At 40.5% G+C, this 18,316-nt stretch overlaps 2 protein-coding genes across 2 annotated transcripts; one reads left to right on the top strand and one right to left on the bottom strand.

The window, feature by feature from the left end:
- Window positions 1-1,559: 1,559 nt before the first annotated feature.
- pck2 (phosphoenolpyruvate carboxykinase 2 (mitochondrial)) lies at window positions 1,560-13,136 on the top strand. The gene is made up of 11 exons (XM_061063956.1): window positions 1,560-2,094; window positions 7,541-7,753; window positions 7,861-8,045; window positions 9,267-9,337; window positions 9,507-9,642; window positions 9,821-10,008; window positions 10,179-10,341; window positions 10,438-10,653; window positions 10,964-11,101; window positions 11,645-11,740; window positions 11,839-13,136. The coding sequence occupies exons 1-11, from the start codon at window positions 2,063-2,065 to the stop codon at window positions 12,306-12,308; spliced, it is 1,908 nt and encodes a 635-aa protein (XP_060919939.1). The 5' UTR covers window positions 1,560-2,062; the 3' UTR covers window positions 12,309-13,136.
- Window positions 13,137-13,173: 37 nt separating this feature from the next.
- Window positions 13,174-18,145, bottom strand: LOC132994633 (vascular cell adhesion protein 1-like). The gene is made up of 6 exons (XM_061065119.1): window positions 18,049-18,145; window positions 17,215-17,520; window positions 16,853-17,113; window positions 15,841-15,919; window positions 15,561-15,600; window positions 13,174-14,193 (listed from the first exon to the last, which is right to left on the bottom strand). Exons 1-6 carry the CDS (start codon window positions 18,143-18,145, stop codon window positions 13,954-13,956), a joined length of 1,023 nt encoding a protein of 340 aa, XP_060921102.1. The 3' UTR covers window positions 13,174-13,953.
- Between the last annotated feature and the right edge of the window lie 171 nt (window positions 18,146-18,316).

Raw genomic sequence — 18,316 nt, 5'->3', positions numbered from 1 at the left:
AGGCAGGCAGGCAGACAGACAGACAGACAGACAGGCAGACAGACAGGCATGCAGGTAGGCAGGCAGGCCGACAGACAGACAAACAGACAGACAGACACACAGACAGACAGACAGACAGACAGGCAGGCAGGCAGGCAGGCAGGCAGGCAGGCAGACAGGCAGACAGACAGACACACAGACAGACAGGCAGGCAGACAGGCAGACAGGCAGGCAGGCAGGCAGACACACAGACAGGCAGACACACAGAAAGACAGACAGACACACAGACACACAGACAGACACACAGACAGGCAGACACACAGACAGACAGACAGGCAGACACACAGACAGGCAGACACACAGACAGACAGACAGGCAGGCAGACAGACACACGGACAGACAGACAGGCAGGCAGACAGACACACAGACAGGCAGACAGACAGACAGGCAGGCAGACAGACACACGGACAGACAGACAGACAGACAGACAGACAGACAGACAGACACACACACACACACAGACAGACAGACAGACAGACAGACAGACAGACAGACACACACACACACACACACACACACACACACACACACACACACACAGACAGACAGACAGACAGACAGACAGAGAAAGTGGGAGCAAGCCACAGGCAGCAAGCAGTTTTCTACAACAGGAATTTGCAAGTCAACAGTTACAAAAACTCAGCAGGAAAAAAAACGTATGACTCTTTCAAATTAACCCCCGTAGGCAACTCCATGGTCTGTAATGGCAGTATAAATAGAACTGTTTGAGATTGATCTTCCAGTGCTTTGTGCCATGTTTTGAAAAAATCTCAGTCATAGATTTAGATTCATCTCATGGATGTGAAGGTAGGACGAGCCAGTTTTGTTTTTGAGGTTGGTTTGTATAATTGCAACAACAGTATGACGTGTTATTAAACACTCATTTGTTCTAATACAACACAGAAAAATCTGGATTGACCAGCTTTACTGCTATTGACAGGAAAATCCCCGGGTGGCTCAATACAATAAAACTCACAACAGTAATAGTAATGAAATATACAGTGTTGGATTAACATAAAGAAATCATTAGAATCATTTAGAAGATGCTTTTTTTCACCACACCCCATGAAATGTTTTTGGAATATACTAATAATAATAATCATCATTATAATAAGCTTAAAAGAAGAAAACAATAAATATGAAACTCTCCTTAACAATAACTTAAATAATTACTATTAATACTATTATCCTAAAGAGAATAATACAAACCTGTCATGATCATCCTGGATAATACCAATTTATTGCAGGGTTTAATTGAATATATTAAAAAGAAAATAATAATCTAAACTCCCAGAAGAACTGTCAACGTTGCCATTTCTATCATATTGTAGTGTAGTGCATAAAATCCACTTTTAGCAACAACAAAAAAAGAGTAAAAATAAATCAAGTGTAACATCTATGTTATTGTGCAGTATGTGTCCACGGCAGATCTATTTCCGTCCCGTCACTCGTATTTCCGGGTTTTGGCGAATGCGTCTTGTGAGTACTAAATGTGCTCGGTGGTGCAGGAACTCTGGAAACTTGCATCATTCGAGAGGGAGGGAGGCAAAACCGGGGAGAGTTTGGACCATAGTTGAAACCAGTCCGTCGGCCCGGAGGAGAGAGAGAGAGAGCGAGAGAACACAACGAAGTGGACATGACTTTCTGAGAAGTTAAACTATATATGCGTTTTGAATTTTAAAGCGCTTTCTCCTCCACTCCACTCCGAGCCGGCGACAAGTGGGAGAGTTTGACTTTACAAAGCAGCAAGCCGTGTGAGGAGTTTGATGACTGCCGGGGAAGTTGTATGTACACTGTAGTCGTGCACCAACAGGACAGCATCCAGTACACCGGTTACATCAAAGTGTATCCTGTGTAAATGTACACGTTGAGCAAAGTGCAAGGTCCCCTCGGAGCACAGATATGAGCAGCGACCAGCTCTAACACACTGCTGCTCACCTTACCTCCACTGCTCACTTAAATGTGCATTTTAACACTTTTTATTTCTACAAGATAGCTGTGTTTTTTTTTTTTTCAACGCAAGATGTCGTGCCTGTTGCTAGGAGTCTTAAGAAGGTAAGTAAGAGGTAGTTTATGTGTGTTTTCACGGTTTAAATCGCGTCTTAACTTCATGACGAAACATTGCATTGTAACCTACTACAACTTTTTTTTTTGACAGAGTATAAAATAAAAAAATATATTTTGTATTATTTCACCCAAAATAGGCAATTTAAATGCATGTTCCTCGGTTCGTTTAATAAATGGATAACATTTCATGTAGCACGTTTTCTATTTTATTTTTTATACACATAGCCTGTCGTGGACAACTTCCTGTCCTGCCTTTTCAGAAACAACCCCTTTGTGATAACGTCTACTTTTCTTTTTTAATTGATTTTCTTTCAGGTTCATTGGGCTTTACCTCAAAATCTGATCCTTCTTGACCACATTTTACAATAAATGTGATTACATTTCTTTTCCTATCAGATCAGACCTGTGGCTCCAACTCAGCATCAATTTGAAGTTACTCTTCATGTGTCGTTCCCTTTAATCTTTCAGGAGTAAGAGTATTTGTACAAATCATATGGTTAAACACTCTGTGTTGGCTCAATTCTGGCTGCTTGAAACTTGTCAGACTAGATCTCAGAGAGAGAGAGCGAGAGAGAGAGACCTTTGACCGGATCACATTGTTTGTATGCATGTTTATAGATTCAAATACGTCACAGTAGTAGTGTGAAGAAGAAGGGCCTTCTGCATTCCTTCTCTTTAATACTTTTGTCCCTCCAGGCTTTGTGATGACACCCCTTCACACAGGGACCCTGGAGCCTATGTGAGCACTCCATGGCATTGTGTGTTTGCTTTTCATTTTGCCTGTAGGATGCATGTGTTTGTGAGTGACTGACACATTGCTAGGGGCATGGCGAGCTAGTGCTAGGGAGGCCCATGTTCCTGTGCATCTTGTTTGTATTTCTGCTTGAGAGATTGTCACCGGCTGGAGTCATCCCTCCTCTGTTTGCCTGAACGTCCTGGAGCATGCTCGGTGTTTTTTTCCCCCCTGTGCACGCGCTCTTCCAATTGTGTGGATAATGAATGCAGCACGTGTGTGTATTTAAAGTAATACACGAGCTCGTCTCTGCTTTATGTGTAGACTCTGCCCTAAAGAGACTGTAGTCCAGGATCTATCTGAAGGGGGGCTGTGGGCGTGTCTAGTTGTGGGTGCATGAGGATTGGCTTGCTGATTTGGAGGTGTGTTTAAGAAAAAGCTGCTCAGCTAGAAGCCAGATGTAGGCGGTGTAATGGCCACCATACCAGGTTTGATCTGTTCCTCATGTTTAAAAATGTACATCCTTTGAAAACAGATGATGTTCTGTTTTTAATGCCTCAGAATCCTCTTCAGAGTTTATCAGTCTAATTTGTCGAAGGACATGCTTGTCTCATCAGATTTGGGCGGTCGGGTGAGACATGGCATGGCAGGATGAACGCCTACAGGGGTAACTGAGATTAGTGGTCATTAGAGTCCATTTAGGTTTTCTTTTAAATGCAGGATTTTTGATGCAAAGAAGGAGATCCAGAGCATCCTATCCAGAACTGATGCATATCACCTCCTGCTCGGGTGATCTTATTTATCTTGTATGTATTTAAGTGGCTTTTTTTGTGCTGAGGAATACACAGATTTTTGATGACTTACCTTGTTTTTAACATTTCTATGATAAAATAGCTAATTTATTAAAGGCTTTTTACTTTTTTTTTTTTTAGAAGAGTTTCTAGGTTTCTTCATCTTTTCAACCGATGCATTTTACTTTTTTTTTGTCTTAAATCGGTCGATGGCCTCCTCCTTTTCATTCTTGAGAGGTTAGTCCAGCTCCTCTCTTCTCCACATTTAAATCACACTGGAGAAAATGTAGAGCATCAGCCAAATAGTTACAGTAATTTTGGGCATGATGGGTCAATGATTGGAAGCATATAGGTAGGACTAATTGATTTAATATGTTGAGGAATGAGACTCCTGTCAGGACGATTGGTTCATCTAACAACGCAGAAAAGAATAAAGAAGTGCCTTTTTTCTTTTCCGTGGCTTTATGTCAATTTAGGATTCCCCTTCAGCTAATTATAAGCTTTGTAATACTGGACCAATTTGCACATTTGAGTTTCTTGGTTGAGTTTCTTTTTCCAAGGTTGTCAACAAGACGCACATTTCTTTAGGATGCTAGGAACAATCAGAGCCACCAAACATGCTGGCTTGCTAGTTTCAACATCCACTTTAAATGTCTTCTACTTCAGCATTAATACAGATGTTTTCATGGCATGATTTAATACCAACACTTTACCGGTAATAGGTTGTACAAAATGTGAAATACCATCCAGTTTGGGTAAAGCTGACATGAAAAGGGATTAAGAGCGGTCCATGTGTTAGTTGTATTAGATGCCTCAACATTGCTCCCCTGTACAGTCAGTCACTGTAAACCAGCTCAACATTAGATAAACAGGTTTGACTGTTCTGAGGGTGCAGAGGTATAACAAGTTCCTTAAATTTACTCAGGCTTTGATATTTGGTACCCGTGTGTTTCTTTGAGTAAAATGTCGGAGGCTTTACCATTTGAAGTCGAGTACAGATTTCATGTGTGACCTAATATGAGTAACTTTGATAATCCCTTGACTTCACTATTAGTTAGTTAGATACAGTGGATTGTGTTTGTAGTGATAACTGAGCAGAGACGTTTGGGCTCATAAAGACAGTGATCGTGAAACAAAGCTTACTTGCCTCTTATTCACTTTTATCACTGGTTGGTGAGCTCATCGTGGGAGAATGAAATAGAGTGGCCCTCTCAAAAGAAACGGTCACTATGGCCCACCGTCTTGTCACAAATGAGCCAACAACAATCCCGAATCCTACGTGTGCCACCCCTTTATTAGAATCCCCCAAACAGCCAACATGCTTAGGTTAGCAAAGCTATTGATCCCCACTGTTATTCCCTCACTGAAAAAGCCTGAGCAACCTTTTCTCACACTGATTTGAAAGCCATGTTATTTGTTCTAATATTTGTATGAAATGTATACATTAGGCACCAACACATCAAACACTTTGGAAATATTTAGTTCAGAGTCTGAAGTAGCTGAGGTAACACCCTCCAAGCCTTCATATGATTTCAACGGATGACTGTTGAAATACCTTTCTCAACAAGGCTCTGAACATATTTGTTCTTTCTGTACAGTTGAGAAATGTAGTATTGGACTCTAGCGATTTACCTCAAGAGCCTCAAGTGGCAGGTTAAGGAACTGTTCTTTTTGGGACTTGTGCATTGGCTTGCCTTTATTGGATAGGACAGTGGATAGAGTAGGAAATCTGGGTAAGAGAGAGAGGAGAAAGTCGTGCGGGAAAGGAGCCACAGCAGGAACCTGGGCTGCCCCGCTTGGATGACTATAGCCTCTCTACCTAACCGATAGGCCATGTGTTCCCCACTAACCAAGAACTTTTTTGCCTTTGCTTTTACTCTATGTCATAGGAAGAGGAATTGTTAGTTACACCCACCAAAATCTAGGGTTACTATCCAAATATGATAACAGTCCCCATTCTTAAGCCTTTAACTAGCCTGTGAGGTGACACCCGGGGCTAAACGTGCCCCAAAGCACATCATGGAAACACTTATTCCTGCTTATTCAGCCCTTTACTTTGAGTAGATGCTATGTCACTGTGGGCTGCTTGAATGAGTATACCGACATTTTTATCTTCTCTCGTGGACTATTTAGTTCATTGTTTAGTTTTTCAGGGAGCGTGTACAAAACATACATTCATCTCACTTAATGAGAGGAGATGCATTGAACCACATTTAGCTGATTAGCTTGATTACGCCTACAATACGCACAAACGATACAAATGACAAAAAAAAAAAACAATTCAAACCCAAGTGACATCATAGCCACAGTCCCCAACCTCAAACCTACCACAATCCCAAGCCCTCCTCCACACCCACAAAGAGCATACTGCCATATGTCCCCACACCCACGTACCCACGCACCCGAAAAATTGTCTTCTGTGCACAGTAAGAAGTCAAGACAACTATGGTGTCTGAAAAGTTAGAAGATACAGAGATCTCGAGAAACTTGAGAAGTAAGTGTGTGATGTCCTTTCTGAATACTACCTAGCTGTCAGGATGGAATACTGTCCCCAATTGTAAAAGCAGATGATTTCTAAATCGGCGTTTAAAGCATTTGTGTAGGTGCTAATTTGTCTACTGCTCATAAGCTGACCCTACTGTTCACCACAAACTCTTTTATGGCTCCTACATTTCAGAGGGAGTTTGAACCCTGAGGCTGGCATTGGACTATTCTCAGCTCTTTTCCCTCTCTCTGTCAAGTTATCTTCATTTTCACAGGGAGATTGTGTGTGTGTGTGTGTGTGTGTTTTTAATGACATACTTGATGTAGTGATTTGGGAGACACGTGCTTCAGCAGTCTGTCGCTATTTTTGAAACAACTAAGTAGAAGAGTGTGGTTAGTGTTCCCAGTCAAATTAGCCACTGGTTTTCCACTGTAGGTCGAAACTACTTTTAAATCACAATAATTTTGAATCGGTGTCTCTGGGCCTCTCGTTTTAGGATACAGGATTATGAACAATGCATTTCTCTAAAGGGTCATCTGGGGTCATTTGCACTGTCCATAGAAAGAAAACAACAATACCCACACACACAAATTGTCTATTCCATTAGACCATGGTAGGGACAGAAAGGGGGGATACACACACACAGGCTTGTGTTTCAACAGCAGCCCTCTCAGTGACTCGTGCAGTTTGAATATCATGCCTCTAGCAAACAATAGGCTAGCCCCATATGTGCCTCTAAGTGCTGTAACAAAAAGACTAGGTGCCCTTTAATGCTCTTCCACTGCTTTTTGGACTGGAATTTAAAGCAGAACTTGTACTTTTTTAGCTTATTTTGTCACTAATAAGATAAATCAAGCAATCAATTTGTTCAAAGTAATGCCAAATCAAAACCAAAGTTGTCTAAGGATACTTTACAAAAAGAGCAGTTCTAGTCCGTACTCTTTGTTGTGTTGTTTAGAGAGACCCGACACACTTGGCAGAACGTCCTTTTTGACACTCAAACTCTTGAACTAGACTCATGGTGAGCCCCTTGGTGGTCTAAGCTGTCTGCTGAGACCGGACTGGTTGGGAAAAGTTGGATGGATAAAACAAAAGTCTGCGCGTTCTCCAAAGTCAATGTTTCATCTTATTGTTATTGCTGGTTTAAGTTGATGTTGTTCTACTTCAGCATAATGTAGGTGATAGATACAGGAGTTGTACTCTGCTAGGTTTGTATCCTATAAGGGAAGAACTTGTGTAGCAGGTCACACTGGAAAATGATTTGGTAAACGAATGAGTGAGTCAGGTTTGTTTGCATCGCGTTACAATCGACTCAATTTCAAGTCAATGTAAAATGTAAATATCTTTGCTGGCCTCCCAAATGAAAATGACAACCTCTCTAATAGTAGGAAGAAAAACATCACTGGAATATCTGCTCTCTTTCAGACATGGAGCTGTTGGATCAAGTGTTGGGATTCGGTCCCTGGCCTCCATCCCCTCGCTGCCTCCAGCAGTAGCTGAGTTTGTGAGGGGAGCGGTGGATGAGTGTAAACCCACTAATGTGCATGTGGTGACGGGGACGCCAGAGGAAACGGCAAACATCCTGGCAGGTCTGGAGAAGGAAGGGATGGTCAAGAGGCTTCCCAAATATGAGAACTGGTAAGAGCTTGAATATGTTCTCTTGTATTCACACATATAAGTGCTGTTGTGTAATTCACTTCTAAAGTTTTCCTGGCTAATACTGTGACTCCTGCTCTCTCTTTCAGTTGGTTGGCCCGTACAGACCCGAAAGATGTTGCTCGAGTGGAAAGCAAGACTGTGATTGTCACCAAGAACCAGAAAGACACCATCCCTATTCCTGCTGGAGGAGTGAAGAGCCAGCTGGGCAGCTGGATGAGCGAGTCTGACTGGCAGAAGGCCAGAGAGGAGCGTTTCCCTGGCTGCATGGCAGGTGAATTGCAGGTTAATTGTTTTTGTTGCCAGGGAGACATATGCTATCAGCCTCTCTTTGAAACCATCAAAGGAAATGCTCAATGGACTTGAGCTTGTATAGCACTCTTCTACCCTTCTGACTACTCAAAGCGGTTTAACACCGCAGGTCACATCTACACATTCACACACTGATGGCAGAGGCTGCTGAGTAAAGTGACCATCAGTATTAACTCATCCCATTCATACACATTCACATTTACACACTGCTGAGGAAGCAGAGGGGGGAATATTGGGGTTTAGTTTCTTGCCCACGGACATATGGTACATGTGGCTGTAGGAGCTGGGGATCGAACCCTCGACCTTCCAGTTCAGAGAGACGACCGACTCTACCACAGAGCCCATCAAAGTTAAAGTATTTTAATATATACATTAACAAGCTATTTAATAATCTAACTCGCATGAAATAGGATGTCATGTCATGAAAGAGTTACTGTTATTTGTCATCACATTTTGTGATATTCTGACTGAATATATTTCCATTACTTACCCCACAGAACAGAGCCCTCCTTTTTTGTTTGTTTGAGATTTCAATGTGAAGTAAAACAAACTTATGCTGATGTGTTACAGTAACACTGATCTGTAAATTAATCAAAAGATTTAAAAATCTCTCAGTTTGGAGGTTTCTGCTCCTCCATCCCTCTCTTCCTCGCGTTGCTCTTTCTATCTGTTTTTGGAGCTAAGATGCGGCAGGAAAGCAAAAAGATGTGTGGGTATAATGTAGAGCACCCTGTACAAGTTCTTTGTGAAAAAAAAATGTTGAAATTCAACATGGCTTGTTCTGAAAAAGGTAGACAGTTTGATCAAAAAAGGTAAAAAAAAAAACATGTTGAGTTTTGGATTAAACTAATAAAAGTTTTGTATTTGTTGGATGTTTTACGAAAAATGCACCATCAAAGACTAAGGTTGTCCAATTTTTTATTTTAGCCTGACCAACTTCTGAGTAGCAGGAAACATGACAAACGTGTTTCTTTGCACATCAAATACAAAAAGGGACTGGCTCGTTGAAACATTGCTCCTTACCTCTAATTGTGTTCAAATCCTCCATTGTGTACCTTTGAGTAAGGGCCACAATATCTCCAGCAGTATATAACCATGTTTTCAACTTTTGTTACCAGTAAAACGATATTCTGCTGCAGTGTGAAAAGACATTTATGTGTTCATGCTTCTGTTTCCTCTGCAGGTCGCACAATGTATGTGATTCCCTTCAGTATGGGTCCTGTGGGCTCCAGTCTGACTAAATATGGTGTCCAGGTAACGGCCACACATCTCTCAACCCTTGATACTCAGAAAAACAATAAAGGAGCACACCCGCTCAGTTTTACTTTACTAAGCATATGTAGGTGTAATTGATTCAGTTATGTGTATTGTTCTCAGTTATAGTGGCTTGATGAGTGTTAACAGCATGTTGTTCTCCTATAAGGTGACTGACTCGCCATATGTTGTTGCCAGTATGGGGATCATGACTCGCATGGGCACTCCTGTCCTGAATAGACTCGCTGAAGGAGAAGAGTTTGTCCGCTGCCAGCACTCTTTAGGACGGCCTTTACCGCTTAAGGGTACAAAATCCAAGAGCCTGAAACCACTTGTCTGACCACAATGTTTACTTAACCTAACCTCCTCTCTGCCACCTCTACCTCTTTCTTCACCTCCGACATTATTTACTCAATCATCCCTATTGCATTTCACCTACACTAAATTCCTCTCATCACAAATTTCTGTCTGTCTCCTCTCCAGCTCCTTTGGTAAACTCGTGGCCCTGTAACCCAGAGCAGGTGCTGATATCTCACCTGCCCGACATGAGACGGATCATGTCCTTCGGCAGTGGCTATGGAGGAAACTCTCTCTTGGGGAAGAAGTGCTTTGCCCTCCGCATTGCCTCCCGCATTGCAAAGGATGAGGGTTGGCTGGCTGAACACATGCTAGTGAGTGTAAAGTGATGCTGCCCTAATGATGTTCCAAATAGAAAACTTGGTGGAGAACTTTGCAAGATGTACATTTATATCTGTCAAAACATGAAAACATACAAAAAGAGCGGGTCTAGACCTTAGTCGTCGTCGTTATACATTTCTAAACACACCTCTCTCCTCTTTAGATCCTGGGCATTACTAACCCTCAGGGTGTCAAGCGTTATGTGGCAGCAGCCTTCCCCAGCGCCTGCGGTAAAACCAACTTAGCCATGATGAAACCATCTCTGCCAGGCTGGAAGGTTGAGTGTGTAGGCGATGACATTGCATGGATGAAGTTTGACAGCCAAGGTGAGAGGAAGGAGGACGGCTTTAACAGATATAATGACTCCAGAGGCAGTGCGGTGAATCCTCATAACGTCTACCATGATGCCTTTGTCTCTGCAGGTAAACTGAGAGCTATCAACCCAGAGAACGGCTTCTTCGGTGTGGCTCCCGGCACCTCAGATAAGACTAACCCCTACGCCATGGCCACCATTGCCAAAAACACTATGTTCACGAACGTTGGGGAGACCAGTGATGGGGGAGTGTGGTGGGAAGGCCTTGACCCCCCTGCAGCTGGGATCACACTCACAGACTGGCATGGCAAAGCCTGGAAGCAAGGTAACATCAGGTTCAGGTTCTTAACTCTCAGGCTTTTCAAAATAAGTGACTGAGGATGAAGACTCAACAATTATACGGTTTATATGGTTCATTTAAATGTTTTAAACATTAGTATAGTTATTTGTTTCATAGCTGACCTGTTCTTTATGAATAAATCAAACTAACATAAAGAATTAATTGATCAGCTTGTGTTTACTATGCCATCTACAGATCTGCCTTAACAATGTATTTAAATGGAATGACCTAAAGTTCAGAGTAAGTTTGAACTGTGATGTTTATAAAAAATAACTTGTCTCCTCTCTATTTAAAGGAAGCTCAACTCCGTGTGCCCACCCCAATTCCCGCTTCTGTGCTCCGGCGGCCCAGTGTCCCATCATCGACCCCCAGTGGGAGAGTGAGGAGGGCGTGCCCATTGATGCCATTATTTTTGGTGGCAGGAGGCCAGAAGGTGGGTGCTGATATCATCTTCTGTGTTATGACTGACAAAAAAAAAAGGAGTAAGCTTAATAAAATGAAATCCCTTGTTTTAATGTGACTGGAGAAAGAAGTTTAGAAACATCCCGTTGAAGAGAAAAAAAGACAGGATAGGTAAAGACGAGCTAATGAGTTCAGATAAAGGTAAAGGTCCTTTTATTCATAGCATGGAAAAATAGTGTGAACATGTTTTTAATACATTTTCTTATAATTAGTTATAAAAAGGTTAAGCTGTATTACACCACTATCACAGTCCTGCACTGTTGTACTCTAATTCAGACTGAAACTGAATACTACAACGGTGTGCATAAAACAGATCTCTCAGTTACAGTGTAGCTGCTGTGATAACAATATAATATACAGCATAGCAGCACCTTCCTGCTTCACATTGTTTGTGCTGCCTTGTTCTTAACATGTGCACTACAATCTGTGTTTAATATCAACATGGCAAGTCAAGCAACATTTCCCAAAACCCAAACAAGTGTGCATGAAACTGATCAAATGCTGATGTTGTCAGGAGTTCCTCTGGTCTATGAGTCCTTCAACTGGCAGCACGGAGTCTTTGTTGGAGCAGCCATGAGGTCAGAGGCCACGGCAGCTGCTGAGCATAAAGGTACAACCTCACACAAATCATTTAAGAGTTGTTCTTTGAAGATAGGATGGTGAGGAAGTTACTATAACTACTGCTAAAGGATGTCATGTTTCCTTCAGGAAAGGTCATTATGCATGACCCCTTTGCCATGCGTCCATTCTTCGGTTACAACTTTGGTGACTACCTCGCTCACTGGTTGAGCATGGAGCGCAGGAAGGGCCCCACTCATTTACCCAAGATCTTCCATGTTAACTGGTTCAGGAAGGACCCTGCATCTGGCTCCTTCCTCTGGCCCGGATTTGGTGAAAATGCCCGCGTGCTGGAGTGGATCTTCAAGCGCTGCGGCAGGGAGAGTGAGGATGAAGCTGCCAAGAAGAGCATTATCGGCTGGCTGCCAGTAGATGGCGCCGTCGACACTAAAGGTCTGAGTGGCAACGTGGATATGGGTGCTCTGTTTGACGTGCCCGTGCCTTTCTGGCAGAAGGAGACAAAAGAGTTGAGAGCTTACTTCAGTCAGCAGGTTGGAGCTGATCTGCCAGCTCAGGTGGAGGCTGAGCTGAAGGCTCTGGAGGACAGAGTGCACAATTAAAAACCTACTAACATGAAGTCCATCCAGAAACAGGGAGGTGGTCACTGACTCAACATTTAGACCATCAGGGTGCAACCAGAGTCACTGGCTGGGTTCACATACACAGAGAAGTTAACATTTGAAGGGGTTCAGTTCAGGAAAAGTGAAGACAGATGTTCTTTCTCTGTGAACACAGTCAGTGATTCTAGTGAAAATAATCTACGATGCAGATCCTACACATTGACACTACTTGACATGAATGCTGCATCACTGAGGGACAGGTTTGCTTTGCAACATGAAGGTTAGATTTGTTTGTAGTTGTTAAACTTGTCATCAAGAGAAGCATATGTCTACCTCTATTCTCTCACATAACCTGGCATGGTCCTAAAGCCCAGTCACCCTGACTCTGTAGGGCCTTTGTGACATTTAGCAATACAGTTTCTAGACCTCTAATGTTTACAGGCTAATACCCAAAGATTTAGCAAAATTCTGACAGAGATGGATGAGTTTTTAACATTTTATTTACAAAAAGATTTCAAATGAATTTTAAGCATCAGTTGTTTAAGGATGCTTTATTAAAAGTGCAACAGAACACTCTTAATATTCACATATACACAAAATAAAAAGTCCTGTAAGTAGTCAATATATTAATTCATGTGCCCAACGTATACTATGCATAATCCATTTTTCCACTTTTGTAATGTTTGTGATTCAATTCCTTGATTTCAGGTGATGTTTACACATAAATATAAAATGTTGGACCAATAAGTGCGACTGAGATTATTAGGTATTTTGAGGAGACAAGGTTTTTATTACAGTGCAATGAATAAATATCTTCAAAAGCAGAAACTTTGCCTCGTGCTTATTTTTGAAGTTTAAAAAAAAAAAAAAACACAAATAAAAACATGGGAAACAAACAAGGTGAGAAAATGGAAATAAAAGAGAAGTGATGGAACATGCCTCGTCAAAAACGATCAAATTAAAGCATTTTACAATAAAACTAAACATTTAAAATTAAAGGGTAATAAAATAAAGTAAATGTGGACTGCAACTGCTTGAAGTTAGTTTAATATAAAAAAAAGTCCCTAATAGACTTCTGTATGTTTTAGTTGCACATACAGTATATAAGAGGCTGAATATTACACAGCAACAAGATTTCAGTCAGGACCCCTTTGTCATGAAAAATATACTTCATTGTAATTATTTATATTTGGCAGTATGGCTCTGGTCTGGGATCTCCCTGCCCTTCCACATGATTACATGGAAGGCATAAGGCAGGGAGAGAAGCAGCAAAGCCAAACAGAGCAGGCATCAATGACAACAGCATGACATTGATTAAGTCTGAACAGCATGAAAGGAGGAGCTGGGGTGGAGGAGAGTTGCAAATGTGGCTTGCAGAGGGAGCAGCAAATAGTAGGCAGGCTAGAACAGTTAAAATAAGGTGGCATAAGTACCATTTGGCCAATCTAGGATCCTTTGAAGGAAATCAGCTGGTGGTGAGGTTTGCATGAAATCAGTTGTTACTAAAAGTCTGGCATGATAGTAGAGTGTGACTCCGTGGCCTTCCTGACCTAACGCTGTGCTCAACTAGATAAAACATGAGCAATAAAAAAAAGGAACAAAAAAAAGTTGTATAATGAAACTTGATGAAATGCATTTAATCCACTCATTTTTTCTTCACTTGAGCGTAGACATCTTCTGGGCCGTCAGCAGGCTGTGTTCGGCTGCTTGCTGGCTTGGACGCTCTGACCTGTGCATACAGCGTATCCTGCTGCTGTCCACTGTCCTGCACTGAGACAGAGAGCTGTTCAGGTCCCCGCACTGAAAAGTTGATCTCCCCGTAATGGATGGTTTCCTCTGTTTCATTCGGTGGTTGATAAGTAGCCAGTACGCCATCTCCTTGTCTCTGAAATCAAATAAGAAAACATCTTAAAGGCAGGTGCTATGTTGTCTCCCTAAGTGAGAAAACGTCTGAGAGTCTACCAGGGCTTGATTTTTTTAAGTTTGTCTCAATAACTCATATATTTGCAATCTAAAATGATAGTCATCTATTGTAACATCTGGCAGTCACGTAGGGTAAATATTTGTATCAACTTATCTCTATCTAACAAAGCAAACTGTTAATGCACAAATTTAAACCAAATATTCACTTTACTATTCTTTCTAATGATGCTAGGTGAAAAGTTACCTTGATGAAAGAAATCAGTATGTACAACAAAATAATCCAAATCTAAAAGATTAAAGGTTACTTGTGGGGTTCCTCAAGGGTGGGTTGTAGGTCCTGAATTCTTTAAATTCTGTATATTAATGACATCTGTGAAGTTTCTTAACTTTTAAAATGTGTATTATTTACTGATGATCTTTACTGCTCTGGAATATATCTGAACAGCTTCTACAGTGGAAAGTGCATTGAAAGTATTCAGAAATGGTTTGCCATTAACATGTTATGAGTGTAAATTTTTGTCAACTGGAAACTCAAAAGTCAAGTTAAAATCCAGATTAAAGATGTTGCGATATAGAAAGGGAAAATGAAAACACATTTCATGGTGGGATCATTGATGATAAACTTTTTTTGAAGCTGCATAAATTAAATCTAAAATTTCACATTACATTGTCATATTAAATAAAAGTGAGGATATTCTGCATCAGAGCTCATTATATGACCGACTGTGTGGAGGTATGAGGTACCACATATAAGAACAATACCTGTTTATTGTTTAGTTAAAGAAGAGAGAAAAAAATGTTAGTAGATGTACTGTGAACCAACCAATGCACCATTTATACATTTATATGAGTTTATTAATTCGAAGAAACTAAAAGAGCACGGATACCGGTAAAATACAAATGACATGCTGTCTTGTTTTTTGGCTTCCTACTTGATTGTTATGAAATGTTTTTGAACTCCAGTTTGTTTTATTTTCTATGAAATGTTTGAAACTTATTTTTTTTAATGGTGTTATTTAAACATTGAAGTTAAAGGGTTAACAAGGTATAGACAGTAAACTTAAGTTTCAGCCTACACCTCTTTGATTTGTTTTTTTTAATTTTTAACTTGAGTATAACGTCTATGTATATCTTTATGGAGATAAATAATCACTGATTGAATAAACTGCTACTACAACTCATATTTCCACCACCAGCTGACCTCTGACGTATTGCCTGCTTAGAATAAAGACTTTTGCTTTCTCACAGCAGGACACAGTCAATGTCAACAGATATATTAAAACATAACAGAGTGTTCAGTGTTGAAGTATGAGTTAAGTATGTTCCCACCTGGTTCTGTTGGGGAGTTTGATGTTTCCACTTTAACCACCTGAAAGACAATAGAGATCATGGTTATACTGGTGTTGGTGAATTAGAGTGTGCTGCTTATAGAGACTTACTGAACTAGTCCACATTAGGAGATACTTCTGATTGGAAACTAGAAGATCAAAGTTAGGAAACAACTTTTTTTTTCCCTTTTGGGAGATTTATTCATCAGTATAATGCAAAGGCACTGCTCCTCTGTTAGAAAACAATGACAGCAGATGACAGACTCATTTGTGATACTTACCAAATACAGACAGCGAGGCAGACGACTACGACAATGATCCCAAAAGCTGAACCCCAAAGAGGAGCATCAACAGGTTTCTCTGTTTAGTGAAAAACAAGTGGAGTTGTCGTTATTTTTATTATTATTAATGCTTTTGTTGTTTTTGTAATAATAACAATAATAATCATTAATATTATTTCTTAAATTATTATTACTATTTTCTTTCTGGTAGTATTATTAGTAAAAAGGACAAAAGGTGTTTTCAGACCGCAGGAACTTTGTCATAGTTCTAGGAACTGTTTGAACCCTAACACTTTTTTATTGATTCTGAACTGCAGGAACTATGAACTATTTTAGTTCCTAGAACCCGTTAAGAGGAACCTCTTTAGTTCCTGTTTCAGAGTAGGTACTCTCCTAAGAGGGACTTTGAGCCATCAGTCATCAGCCGGCCCCCTCCGCAGGCTGACTGAGGTAGGGTAGGGGATTTTATTAACTTGTTTATTTTTGTCTCTCTATTCATTCTTTATCTAGCCCAAATTTATCTTACACACTACTTCTTACATTTTCTCCTCCCACACGCGCACACACACACACACACACACACACACACACACACACACACACACACACACACACACACACACACACACACACACACACACACACACACACACACACACACACACACACACACACTCACACACACACACTCACACACACACACATTATGTCACTAGTTCCTACTCGTTTCTGTTTTGTTTTGTTTTTGCCGTCTAAAGTGTTTAAACATATAATTGCATCTCCCACATAGTTTTGCTTTTGTGATATCTGAATTAAAGAAAGGTTGGGTGGTATGCAGACATTTAGAGTTAATATTGCAGCGATCATTTGTTAAACTGTTTGATACCAATGCAGTAAAGAGGGTACATTCAAAAAGAGATGAAAATAACCGACCAAAATGCACAAGCAGAAAACAACAAAAAAGAAGAAATTAAAATAAAAGAAGAGAAGCTTTTTCAACTCTAGTTTTTACCTGCAACCCTCAAATGGATCAGTGGTGATGTCTGATTACTGAGATCATTCATGGCCACACAGTAATAAACTCCTCCCTCTGTGACATTAAAGCTGTAAAACTCTCCTTCAGATACGATCATGTGTCCATCTCTGCTGATCTTGAACCAGGTGAAGCTGCTGACAGGAGGATTGGCTCTGCTGGAGCAGGTCAGGTTCACATGAATACCTGCTGACACCAAACCTGATGGACTGATGGACGCTGAGGTGTTTTTAGGAGAATCTGAGGAAAATGTTAGATAAACATAATTAATTAAAAACAGCAAACATCTTTAAAATCATGACATTCTGACAGGATCCAATAACAATCTCTGGTTGTCTCACATGAAACTCTGAGAGTCTGTGTCTCCTCTGCTGTCTTGACTTCTTTTCCTTCATTCACAAGATATGTGGCAGAACAGGTGATGTTGTATCCATCATGTTTGTCCGTCAGAGTGATCTTCTCCTGGATTTTAGTCGTGAAGGTTTTATCTGAGTTTTCCTCCATGTTGTTGAGAGAGTCTTGTTTGAGAGTCCAGGTGAGTTTAAGAGGGGAGAGTGGACAGGGAGTGGAAGCTGAGCAGGTTATAGTGACAGACTCCTTCTCTTTCAGATCTCCTGAGATGATTAGTTTGAGACTCAGAGGAGAATCTGTGTGTTCAAATCAAACAAAGATTACTTTAACCAATAGACTAGCTGACAGTGACTGTCCTTTCTAAAATGATTTTCTACTATATTCTTCCCAAACTTCCAGCCACCGCCTGTCATCATTACCACGTTAATATTCTGTCATGGAAACTTCATGGAGAAGGTTTGTAATGTCATATATAAAAATGTGTGTGTACTTTGTAAGAACGGTAGGATACTTATAAGAAAATGGTAATACTGATCATTTTATATCATGATACCTATATCATTAATAAATAGATTTTTCCCCGAAAGAAATACTTTTAATTAACAATTTGATGATGTTAAGGCAAAAGCTGACAGCACTGTAATTAAAAACTTGAAATTAAAATGTTTTTCTCCTTCTTAGTGTGTCAAGATTGGACCCTTCAATCTCAACCAGTAAAAAGAGTCTCAGTATTTAATCAGAGTTCAACTCGTGCTATGACAATGATTTATTGTTTCTTAATAAAACCTTTATAGTCTGATTAAAAGAAAATGAAACTCTCTTACCTTTGACTTTTATGTGAAGAGGATCACAATGAGCATTTGCCCTGAAAGGTCCGTTCATGATTCTGAAGTAGTATACGCCTTCATATGTCGTCTTCATGTTGTAAATCAGAGTGGTGCAGTTTTTCATTCTCAAGTTTCCAGTTATGTTCATTTGAAATTTGTTCACTGCGCGACGACTGTTAAAAACCACATTGTTTGGATAGGTCTCTCTGTCTTCTTCTTTAAACCATATTCCAAATGTTTCTCTTGTGTTGTCAAACTCTCTTTC

Source organism: Labrus mixtus, chromosome 19 (assembly GCF_963584025.1).
Source record: "Labrus mixtus chromosome 19, fLabMix1.1, whole genome shotgun sequence".
Classification (NCBI taxonomy): domain Eukaryota; kingdom Metazoa; phylum Chordata; class Actinopteri; order Labriformes; family Labridae; genus Labrus; species Labrus mixtus.
Note: the sequence above shows the minus strand (reverse complement) of the source record. Positions and strands in the feature narration are given on the sequence as shown.